This window comes from Arvicanthis niloticus, chromosome 16 (assembly GCF_011762505.2).
Source record: "Arvicanthis niloticus isolate mArvNil1 chromosome 16, mArvNil1.pat.X, whole genome shotgun sequence".
NCBI classification, from domain to species: domain Eukaryota; kingdom Metazoa; phylum Chordata; class Mammalia; order Rodentia; family Muridae; genus Arvicanthis; species Arvicanthis niloticus.
Window position 1 is genome coordinate 14,844,391 of NC_047673.1, and position 12,460 is coordinate 14,856,850.

General features: G+C 47.0%; 1 protein-coding gene across 4 annotated transcripts in view; it reads right to left on the reverse strand.

Annotated features, from left to right (window-relative positions):
• Ikbkb (inhibitor of nuclear factor kappa B kinase subunit beta) overlaps positions 1 to 11,985 on the reverse strand; it is a 50,772-nt gene extending 38,787 nt beyond the window's left edge. For all 4 annotated transcript variants that reach the window (XM_034520294.3, XM_076913903.1, XM_034520295.2 and 1 more), the window contains exons 1-3: positions 11,871 to 11,985; positions 11,487 to 11,609; positions 580 to 674 (exon numbers count right to left, since the gene is read on the reverse strand). In XM_034520294.3, coding sequence (XP_034376185.1) covers positions 580 to 674; positions 11,487 to 11,591 — 200 coding nt within the window. In that variant the 5' untranslated portion in view covers positions 11,592 to 11,609; positions 11,871 to 11,985. The remainder of the gene's footprint in view (positions 1 to 579; positions 675 to 11,486; positions 11,610 to 11,870) is intronic.
• Positions 11,986 to 12,460: the final 475 nt, after the last annotated feature.

Genomic DNA, 12,460 nt, shown 5'->3' on the forward strand with positions numbered 1-12,460 from the left:
GCTAACTCTCAGAGTGCTCGCTACTACAGGTCCCAGCAGGTGGGAGGACAGCATCCACCCAGGCCTGAAAGATCCTGTGTCCACACTGGGTGAATATCCACAGAGGGCACACAGTGCAGAGTCACATGCCACTCTGGAATTAGAAACATAGGGAAAACAAAGATTTTTGCTGACAAATCAAAACTTATCATGCTGACTGTTTTAATTAAATTACCAGTTAAGTGATGTTTGACACAGTGTCTTACATTGCCTATGCTGGTCTCAAATTCCTGGACTCAACTATTCCTCCTGTCTTCAGCCTCCTAAGTAACTGGTCCTATAGAAGCACACCACCATGGCTAAGATGGCTGTCTTACATTTAATGTAACAAACTGACTACAAAGCTCAATGTAGTATTTAAATGTTACTCCTTTAGAAGTCTCCAGGACAGCGACCTATCTGGATAGCGTGGGCAATGTTCCGATGGAAGACACTTAGGGGTTCTTTTCTTGACAGAGCAAGTAGGACGAGCTGTGGTTTTCGCTCCAGGATCACAGAGCTGTGGACATGGCCTCCCCGGATGTGGGCCCAGGCCTTCACCTTCTCATGATCTGGATCTCTAGGCACCAGCGATCTCTGTTCTTCGGGCTGAGCTCCTGTCGGCACTGCTTGATGGCAATCTGTTCACCTGTCACCTACAGAAAGGGCACACCAGGCATCAGAACAAGTAACAAGCAGATATATGACCACCACAGAACCCCACTGGCCACACAGGTGTCCTGCAGAACAGCTGGACACCTGGTCCATCTGTTTGTCTGTCTTCTTCCCCACCCTCACATCACCGCTTGCCCATCTTCCTGCTGCATCTACCCATCGAGGGAACACAAATCCTTCCAATCTTGCTCTGTTTCTGACTCCTCCAGCAAACCCTGTAGCACTTCTGTCCAGGACTTCTCTCTCTATACACCAAGGGTTGCAGTGGTAATGCCAGGTTAATCCACACAGCCCTGCTGATGACTGGTCTGTTTCGCATATACAAATGGCACTTCTGTGTGATTCAACTTACTATTGGCACAGTGAGTGTCTCCCTTGTCTCATGTAAGAGTTTTTTTTTGTTGTTGTTTTTTTCCTTTCTCTTTGGAGAGAAGACAAACATAGTGCAGTCAATGGGACACAGGACAGCTCAAGTTCCAACTTTCTTTCACCTGCTCTGTATCCTTGGAGCAAACTACATATAGACTGTGCCTTTATTTATGAAACAGGAATACTGACCTGCTACAGTTCAGGACTGTAATGAAGACAAAGATGTAGCCATGTCATATAGATAGGAAGCCCATAGCAAGTGCCTGACAAGAGCACAGTCCTGAGCAGAGTACATATACTCTCCTAAAGCCTGGCTTCGCTATTTATTTACATACATATTTACTTTAGAATGGTCGAATGTATCCAAGGCTAGACCAATATTCACTATGGCTACAATGAGGACACTGGATTTCTGATCCTCCTGACCCCATCCTACCATATGCTAGGATTATAGGTGTGCATGGACCACTGCACCCATGTTATATGGTGCTGGGGACCAAACCTAGCTAAGGCTTTGTGAACACTGGGCAAGCCCTCTACCATGAACTACATCCTTAACAACACTGAGGTCTCTTTATTGACTGGAAAAGTCATTATTTTGTGACTAATGACTGGCTCCTGAGGTTAACAGGTATCTCTTTGCTGGTACACAAAGGAGTCCATGGGAACATGTAGTAGAGGAGGGTTCTGAGCCTGTGATTTGGGCAGTGGCATCAGAGAGAGGCCCTGGTGTCAGGTGTCCTGGAACCACCAGTGGCAGGTGTGACTGCAGACAGTAGCATCAGTACCCTGTTTACAGTGACGCCATTGAGAACAGCTGGAAAGAAATCCTCCCCAACAGAGATGACTACAGTGTCTTGCACAGTATAAAAATACTTGTAGCGGGAGCAGGAAGGCAGAAGTTTATCCATGGGAAGCATGATATCTTCTGCCTGGAGATCTCTTATCTGAGACCTTTAGCATGGCAAATTCAGCAAGGGCTTCCCCAGTGGATTCCTGATGCATGATGCTTTGCCAATTGAACTACACCTGAATGCTCTCCATGAATGGTCTAAGCGCCCACTTGGAAGCTGCTCTGCTGTCTGTCTGTCTGTCTGTCTGTCTACCTGTCTGCTGTTTGCTATTTGTTCTTTCACGTCTGCTTGCTAAATATTTAAAAAAACAAACAACCACCCCCCACTCATTCAAAACTGATGGTGGGTTATTTTCCATACAGAACAAGATTTCTGCTCCCATAGGTAAAAAGCAAAAGACAAAAGACTAAAACCTCCAAAGACCTTCAAAGTCAACTTTAATCATCATAGATAATACTGTTGGCCCCATGAAGGAAGTCCGAGAGGTCCCACAGACCACTTCTGCACTTGTACATTTTATGAAAAGAACCCTAAATCCTGTGTGTGCAATTCATACAGTAACGAGTGGGACTTCAACCACCATGCAGAGGACCCTGGCAGGACAAGCAGGTGACTGCCATCAGCGTCCATACGCACCAGTGCCTCAGAGTCACCCACATGGCCAGAACTGGGACTACCTGGTAAGAGAAGGAAAATGGAAGGCTCCAAACACAAGGGATGATCTAATGTGATCACAGATCAAGAAATCAACCCTGAAATGGATGATTAAGACTGAAAACTCCAGAAATGAGGGTGGTCATTACCACTCTAATGCAAGAGCACAACCATTACAAAACCTCTAAAATATTCTCAGAATCTGTTTTTAATCAACAATTACTGCTTAAGCTAAGATGCACTTACATCCGTGCCTACTTTTCTGGTATATTCTAACTGTACAACCAAAATTACAACCGATCCTGGAACGGCTCCTACCTACAAGCCCCACTTCCCACCAACCCTTAGACAACACCCATCTACTTTCTGTCTGTACAGATGTCCATGCTCCGGACATTCCGTGTAAAACAAGTCACACGTGTGTAACTTTAGACAGACACGCTCACTTAAGGACACGTTTTCAGAGTTCATCCATGCTGCAGCTACAGATCCACTCCTGTGACCTCAACAGCCTCCACAGGGCCGCCCATGGGAGGAGGCGTCGCTAACTGGGGTCTGCCCCAGGACCCTCCTTTCCTTTTCTTTGTCTCTTAGAATCCGGTTTTTGGCCCGGATTCTGAGGCTCTTTCTAAAGAGCTGATTTCCTTCTAATGCTGTGTCCCCTATGGCTGCTGAGTGAGTCACTGTGGCTACACAGCTGAACCCAGGGAGAAGTCCATCTCTGGTCTTCAGGAGTGAGAGACCATACTAGAGAAACATTCTCCTAATCAACGGACACTCTCAGAAGCCACAGCTCGGGAAACACCATACCGCGAGACCTTGAGCTTCCAACTTGTCTGCCTAGTCTCAAACTGACTGGAACTGCTCTCTCTTGGTTTCACTTCCTGTCAGTGTTTGGACTCATTTATGTTTTTGCCCAGTTCTAGGGTGGATTCATCAACAGCAAATCCCACTAATGCCGAATACTGAGGTTAGAGTGTTGACACTTAAATTACTGTTGTAACAGGATTAAGAGGTGGACTGGGGAGAAGCTGATGGGGTTACGGGCAGCCATGATAATATCTCAATGTTCTCATGTAGAGACCTTTGTGATGGCACAGTGGAAAACATGTCTTTAAGTGAGAGTGAGCCCCTGTCTGAAATCACAGGAACCTTGACCTCAGCCTTACAAGGCAATCAGCCTAACTCCCGCCCAGACTCACGTAGGCAACCTTAGTTAAACCCAAGGGGCCACACACCTGCAGGACATGCGGGCGGGAGGACAAGTTGACAAGAAAGGGTTAGTGGGAAGAGGGATAAGAGAAGGTAATGGGGTGAACATGCTCCAGAAATAGTATGTATGTGTACAAAATTGTCAAATAAGGCATGAAAAATATATTTAAGAGAAACGTGGCCACCTAAGAAAAATCTATATTAATTTATTTCCCAAATGATTGGAAGATTCACTTGAGTAAGTAAAGTTAGCCAGGCAGTGGTGGCGCACGACTTTAATCCCAGTACTTGGGAGGCAGAGGCAGGTGGATTTCTGAGTTCGAGGCCAGCCTGGTCTATAGAGTGAGTTCCAGGACAGCCAGGGCTATACAGAGAAACCCTGTCTCAAAACACACACACACACACACACACACACACACACACACACACACACACACACACACACAGAGAGTAAGTAAAGTTATTATTATCATTAAAAATAGATTACCCAGACTCAAGAACTCTCCACTGGCCTTTAGTCAGGTAGAATCTCTAAGAGAGCCTAGACTTGGGGAAAGCAGAGTTCTGCAGATGAGCAGAAGTGGGTGGGGGGAGGGGGCAAGCTCACTGCAGAGGATCTCTGGTCCAGACACTCCGATAGCCAGTACTCTGGTGGTTCTGTGCTTACATAAAGATGCTACATGTCCTGCTGTGCTACCCGAGGGTGACAGAGTTTATACTCAGAGACTAAAGAGTCTGCTTTAGACATCTCGCTTTAATACATGGAGCGGTGCGTTGTTTTCCTGTTCTGTTGTAATGAAGCAGCCACAAGCCTAGTTGCTTAAACCAACACAAATACATCTTACGGTTCTGCACATCACAAGTCTGAGTGAGTTTCCCTTGTCAATAATCAAGTTGTCAACAGAGCTGTGTTCTCTTCTACAGGCTTTGGGAGATCACCTATGACCTCTTGCAGGCCAAGCCTGGGCATTTTCCTTTGCTTAGACCCTTTTCCTCATCCTCAAACCCAGCAATATCCAGTTGGATCTTTCTTACCTACTCTTAGTTCCACACTGACTCTCCTGCCTCCATTCTGACTTTTCAGGACCCCAGTATGACACTGGGCCCACCGCTATCTAAGCTAGGACAACCTTCCAATCTGAGGCCGGCTGACAGGCACCCGGATCCTCCCTTGCCATGCAGAGTCACAGATTCAGGAGAGTAAGGTGTGGATGCCCTTTGGGAAGGGGGATGTTCTCTACAAACACCACAACAAAGGGTCAGGTCCACTGTGATTTAGGGAACTTCCTAAAACTGCACATTGAGCAACTGTAATCTCTTGCCCAATGTCAGAACATAAGACGCAGTTATTAGCAGGCTCAACCCAGGAGCCAAGATAACCTATATAATGAAGACTGACAGGAAGAATGAAGATGTGAGAACAGCCTTCAACCTCCAAACTTAGACTCAGCTAACAGAGACTAGAACTGTCTGTGTCAGCTCAGCTTAGCCCTACGGCAGGGGAACCCTAACTTCTAAGGCCTAGGGATGTCTGAGATAGAAACAAACCTTTCCTTACACAATTGTCTATTATTTTTGCTCATGAACTATGAACCCTGGAACGTGTCCATCGGCAGGAAAATTCACACAGCAATAAATTATTTCATTTTGACCTGGATCCCCAGATCAAGAATCCGAGTTTGGAAAACCAGACTGGGCCTGAATTCTATCTTGGTGCTGGTTAAATCTGTATTTTTTGTCAATCTGATATAAGCTAGAGTTTTATCTGGGAACCTTAACTGAAGAACTGTCCCCAGCTAATTGTCTACAGGGAAGCCTGGGGGCATTTTCCTGATTAACAGCTGGATATGGAAGGCCCAGGCCTCTGTAGATGGTGTTGCCCCTGGGAGAGTCCAGGCCTCTGTAGATGGTGTTGCCCTGGGAGAGCCCAGGCCTCTGTGGATGGTGTTGCCCTGGGAGAGCCCAGGCCTCTGTGGATGGTGTTGCCCTGGGAGAGCCCAGGCCTCTGTAGATGGTGTTGCCCTTGGGCAGGTGGTCCTGGGTTTTATAAAGGCCAAGCAAACTATAGAAAGCAAGGCAGTAAGCAGTGTTTCTCTAGTCTCTGCTTCAGGTCCTGCCTCCAGGTTCCTGCCTTGGCTTCCCTTGGTGAAAGACATGCAAGCCAGATAAACCCTTTCTTCCCTAAGCTGGGTTTGGTTATAGTGTCTATCACAGCAACAGAAACCAAACTAGGAATATCTATCTCCAACTTGCTAATAAGCGGATTCCTTACATAAAATACGGTTTAAAAATTATCTTTATTCTCAATAAAAGAGGAAGGGTCGATTTTATTGTCTATATGGAACATAGCTGATTTCTGGAAGTCCTGAAAGTTTCCTATTCTTTGCCTTATATATAAGAACACAGATCTTGTGTGTGTCTGTGTAATATAAAGCCTAAAGAATGTGACTGCACACAGGGGTGCTAGAAAGCCAGTTTATATAAAACAAAACAAAAAACAAAACAGAAGGGGCCGCTCAACTCCCTGTGATTAACCTCATAATGATCCAGAGGAAACCCAAAAACAAAACAAACAAACAAAAAACAAACAAACAAAAAACCAAACCAAACAAACAAACGCCCCCTCCCCAACTCCTCCTAGAACTTCATTCTAGAAAACCCACGCTTATAACCAACCATTCAACCAGTAACGGTGCCATAAGGAGACAATCAGTAAGCCATCAGACTTTCTCAGATTCTGCCCCACAATATCAATGTTTCAGGAAAAAAGCAGGGGATGTAGGGGTGTGGGGGCAACTGTGTGAAATGGGCCTAGAAGGAATACAGGCTGGAGAGTCAAAAGTTCGGATGCACCAGCCACGATAGAGATGCTTCTTCGCAGTGAATGGCAGTTAACAGGAAGACCCACAACTGGTCAAAGCGCAGAGGGTGAAAGAGGGTAGGATGCTCAGCCCTAAGTGACGCATCTGTATCACACGTCCTCCTCCCTAAGCTCGGGGATCACTCTGCAGAGTCTAAGAGCCAGAGGTTCTCAGGGACTACAATGAGGCGGTGTTTCCCAGGCGAAACAAGGAAGCTGCCCATAAGAACTCACAGCAGTTGTGACAGTGCACACAGGCTCGATAGCCACGGAAAACCCAAGCTTGGAGAGGGAGGCAGGCAGGAAGTCCCACCCAGAGCTAGGCAGCTAGTGGCAGTTTATAGTTGCTGAGAGAGGGAGAATCGGTTCTCTTTAAGGGTGTGTTCTGCAGCGGGGTCAACCACACTTCAGTGGGAAGGGCACAAATTAGACTTTTTTTTTTTTTTTAACAAGTAAAGGTGGATGGCCAGGGAAGTGGGGTAAAAGCTGTGGGCAGTGGGGAAAGAGGGGTAAATAGGACCAAAATATGCCCTACAAAAATCCTCAGATAAGTACCTAAAAAGCAAAGGTCTAGAACACTTTACAACACAACTCCTGTACCTAAGGCTCTAAATCAGGTTAGAAGGTCTCAGAAAGATGGCGAGAGCCAGGGGACAGGCGGTTTGCTATGAGAATACCTCTCCGAGCAAGGCCAGAAGTTACACAGATAAAGTCCTGTTAACTAGACTGCTTATGCATGAGCTGATGAAGAACAAAACAATGGACATGCTGATGTGGACAGGGGACAACCCAGGAGGCCCAGGCCTATGCAAGTAAGTACGGGAGACTGAGAAAGACTCAGAGTAGGAGAGACAGGCTCCCCAGGGAAGAACACACTAATTGGTTATCCAGTAACAAGTGGTCAGTCCTGAAAACACACACACACACACACACACACACACACAGACTGAGCAGGTGTTTATATGTATTTAGGAACATAAATGTGTGTGTAACAATAATTAATGAAAAAGGAGGCCATACATTTCAAAGACAAGAATAAGGGGTAGGTATATGGCAGAGTTTGGAGAGAGGAAAGGAGAGAAATATGTAATTATAACCTCAAAGAATAAAATAAATAATTTTCTTTAAAAAATGGTGTATATCCATCTTTATTCCGGACATAACAAGTGGGGGACACAGCCTGTCCCTGTGATAAAGGGCTACAGCTTTTTCAGTCTCCCTGAAACAGACACAAAATAACACAGCGGGCTCCCATCTCGCCCACAGAGGGCAGGACAGACTCACGGGATAAAGGTGTTGCTGCCTCCTTAGGCAAGTAAACACTGCTGCTCTGAGGCCGCCAGGCGTCTGGCTCTTTATCACAGATGGAGAAAAACTCAACCCTTCCAGGGATGCCAATTAAGAGAAAATGAAGGGTCTCATCCCTAGGGAGCCTTGGGCAAACCATGGCACTATCATTTCCTTATACGCTGCTCTACCCACTCAATTGTGTCCTTTCCTGACAGGCCACCTAAAGCCCACTTCCTCTCAAGAACCTGATGGAGTTCCGTTTCCTCAAAGTCTTTCCCTGCTACTGAGCAAGCAGCAAAATAGGGACAGAGCACCTGGCATAGCCAGCACCTGTTTGGGGGGTTTGTTTGTTTGTTTTTGTTTTGAGACAGGATCTCACTATGTAGCCCTGGCTATCATGGAACTATCTCTGTAGACCAGGCTGGCCTCGAACTCACAAAGATTGGCCTGCCTCTGCCTCTCAGGTGGGCACTCAGGTTAAAGGTGTTGCTGCCTCATCCAGCAGGCAAATGACAGGACTCTTGATAAGCATTAGTCATTAGTGTTTTTACACGAGCGAGCATATCTTTATGACTATCTATCTAGTCATATCTTTAAGGATTCACTCAATGTGGGTAAAGACAAATTAAGGATGGTGTCCTCTCTTCATTTGCCTGCATGGAGCTCAGGCCCATGCGTAATACGTCCTTATGGGAACTGAGTTCCAAGATCACACACTCCACACACGGAAGTGACCCTGCTCTTACCAGTAAAGCTTAGCGCTACTTCCCAGGAAGGATAACTGATAACCCCTTGCCTTCTAACAACCAGAACGTTTTCTACTTCCTATCATGTGAGCACGGATCCCCCCGGCTTGCCAGTCTCTTTCCCATTAGAGCACACTAATGATGTGATATTTGCAAAGGATCTTGGGATGTTTCCACGGTGCATTTGCCTCATGTCTTTCCAGTCACACTGAGGGTCTATGATGCACACCAGAAGTTGTGACCCAAATGCAAGAATTAGCAAGTGACAGTCAGGATTCCAACCAAGTGCTGAGTGGTAGGGAGCACGTGTGGCTCCTTCTCCGGTTTACCCTCAAAAGGAGCTGCAGGCTGAGGTCCTTGGAGTTGGATCTTTTTCCTCTCTCTTTGTCTCTCAAGGTCTGCTGCAAACAGTAGCCTACCTGAAGCACAAATGGTTTGTGCTGAGCCTTCAGCCAGAGATTTAGGGGTGTATCTAGGCAACAAAGACTGTCAAGCCCACATTATGTGTATCAGGAACCCGGGGAATTGGAGCAGGGTCATCTGCTATGTTTGAGTATCCCTTAGTTTTCCTTGGTGCTTCAAAATGGCTTGGATGGATTGTGAAGAACTAAACAGTACCTACAGAATAACTAGTTATGTGCAGGGCATGTCCTAAACTCTAGTTCCAACCAGAAGCCACAGCAGGGCATATCTTCTGGATTGGAATAGATGTGTATGTTAACAACATAGCCTCTTTCTATGCATGACCTAACTCTTCTGTGCTTCTGATAGCTTCTGTTATAAAACAGAAATTAGAGTTGTCAACCCTGGTAGGAAAGCATGTATGTAGTGTAAGGATGATACAAAATTCATGGTATCACAAAACAGACCCAGCATGTAAGAAACCTAGCCCGATCTTGGGATGTAATAGGTTTGCAACAATGACCCGGGTTCTTGAGCCTCATTTCTGACTTAGGCTCTTTCAAGAAATTTCTCTTGAAAGCTACCAATATTCTCTTCCCCATAGACAAGAGAAGACATGAAGTAGCAAGAAGACCCCTGATGCCAACCAAGTACAGCTAGCATATTTTAGCTGCATGCCTCTAGAGCCCTGGAACAGAGGCGCATCCAACAGAAGGCTTGCTGCATCTTCTGATCCTAGGTGTGTGTTAAAGATTGTTTCTACGCAACAAAGCAGCCCCCAGGCTTCCCCGAGATCAGTCCATGAAGACAGTAAAGGACTTCCAGGTCTAAGCAGGCAGGTTCTTCAGCCAGCACCACTTCTGCCAGATTCCTCCCGAACTCCAACCCCTATCCCTCTATCCACCCAAGTCCTGTTCATTTTTACCCCTAAATATCCCTTCAGTCTGCCCATTTCTCCCCATCATCATCACCACCATCAACAAGCTAGTCTCTCACCTGGACCACTTAATTTTGAGTCAAAACCTTGATTTTAGCTGTTTAGGAAGGATTCCCTAGAAGGGTGGCCTCTTGTTTTGGTGAGTTTCCCAAGTGTTGCCCAATACTGGAATCCTAAAATATAAAAATAGGCCTCTGGAGAACCCCCCCCCCCCCACGGGTCTCTCAGGAGGCTGGGTAACTGGCCTGGCAGAAATGAAGATATTCTAAAGAGATGCTTTTGAACATTGGATGCCAGAGAGATGGGGAATTCCCCCGAAATTTCAAGCTGGGAGAGGAAAAGCTACCAGCCAGAGGGGGAATTTGTCTTCTGGTCTACAGATTTCTAACACATTCTCAGAAAATCTCACAGGATGACAAAAGTAGGCCAGTGGTTGGCTGATGTGCACATCCTTGGTGTTCTATTCGAGCCTTAATCTAATCTTAGGATCATGGAGATGGACTTGGGAGGTTTGCTGGGTCTGTCTGTCTGCCCCTCTTCCCAATGTGACCTCGAAACCCCTTGCTTTCCACTATTAATTAAACTGTTTTAACTGGCTTATTGAGGACCCAGCTTAGGGCACAGGCTGTGACCCCCCAAGTCTGGTAGTTATACATCATGTCTGGTACTCAAGTATCCTGAGGTAAGTGTTCTCCAGCAGAAACATCACAGGTAACATGTCCTTATTAGTCATTATTATGAACTCATTACTTGAATTGGATAAAAATAAGTCTCATAGAGTAAACCAGTGAGTTAAAGGGAGTCCTGCCAAGGATTTCAGCGTACGTACCACCAGCCCAAACAAAAGAACTTGGAAGAACGAAAACTTTATAACACGAGCAACTCACGCCGGACACATAAGGACTAAAATAATGAGGATAATAATCAGACCCAAAGAAATCAGTCCAAATCACTCAGCATTATAGGGGCAGCACAGTCACCCATTATCCTTAACTGGGTGTTTTGTGCAGAGCCACACTACAAAAAAGAAAGAAAGAGAGAGAGAGAGAGAGAGAGAGAGAGAGAGAGAGAGAGAGAGAGAGAAAACAAACCTTGGAGTTATCAGTGGATAACTAAAAATATTTTAAATAAAGTTAGTTACAATGTTTTTATTGCTCTCATCTTTTAACACTGCCTGTATTCTACAGCATCTATCACTATATAATATGTTACTTGTTAGTTTAAATATTAGTAGACATACAATTTCAAAATACTTGGAGTGACAGCTTACTTTCCCCCCTTCTAAATGGCATGGATATTAGGGTTTTTAAGAGTCCGTTTAGCAGCTCACGGGTCCCTTTTGCAGTCCCTTTTCTGACGCTCCCATTGGACCACGCCAAGGCTAGGAGGGGATCCACCCATTCACACCGGGCCAGGACAGAAGAGGCGCCAAGAACGCTCACCCGCCCTCCCTGGTGCCAGGGCCCTACCTGATTGTGCCACCGGATGACGTTTCCAAATCCCCCGGTCCCGAGGCGTTCTTTCATTTCCCAGGCCCCACATGTCTGGGTTGGGAGGGAAGGTGACCAGCTCATATCGATGCCCTGCTAACTCTAGAAGCAAGGAGGGAGAGAGGACAAGTTGAGAGTGAGAACACTGGAGCTCAAGAAGTAGGGGGAGCAGCGGCGGCTGCTGCCCTTCCTGGGGAGGCTAGGAGATCCGTTTAGTTAACAAATAAAAGTTGCTGCGGCCCGGCCCGCCCGCGGGTCCCCTCCGCACCGAGCGCGGTGCAGCCCCAGACCCGGGGGAGAGGCGGAGCGCGCACCCGGGCGAGCCCATCCACGCGCCTCGAGCCGCCCTCGCGTGGGACTCACCTGCCCCGAGGGCCGCGGGGCCGCCAGCGACACCCGCTGAGGACATGAAAACTCGGGGTCCCCACGCAGCCAGCCCAGCGCCACTTCCTCAAACACTTCCTGCCCTGACGTCACGGGCACTTGGACGGCTCTTAAAGGGGACGCGCGAGACGCAGCCACAGACAGCCAAGGTGCTGGACCTGGTGGATGCTGGACCTGGCTGTGCGGGACCTTGGCGGTGCGGGACCTGGCGCCTTGGAGAGCTCTTCTTCACCCTGGCGCTTTTCGGACTGAGCTTGATCCGACGGGCTAGGCAGTTAACAAGGGGGGAATCTGCTGAGCCCCCACTAGGGCTGACTTAGGGACTGTCACACGAATTGCCTCCCTGTCCTCCCACAGCTCCTGGTTCAGTACTAAAGATAATAAACCACCCTGATGCTCCTCAGAAAGTTAACACACCACCATCAAGGACGGGGAGGACGGAGAAGGAAGAGTACAGAGACAAAACAAAAAACTAGTACTGTCTATCTAAACTGGAGTTTCAGCACTAGGAGCATAAGGAAATTACTAGTTATTAGGTCAAGAGACTGGGTATTGTCTTCTTCATCTCG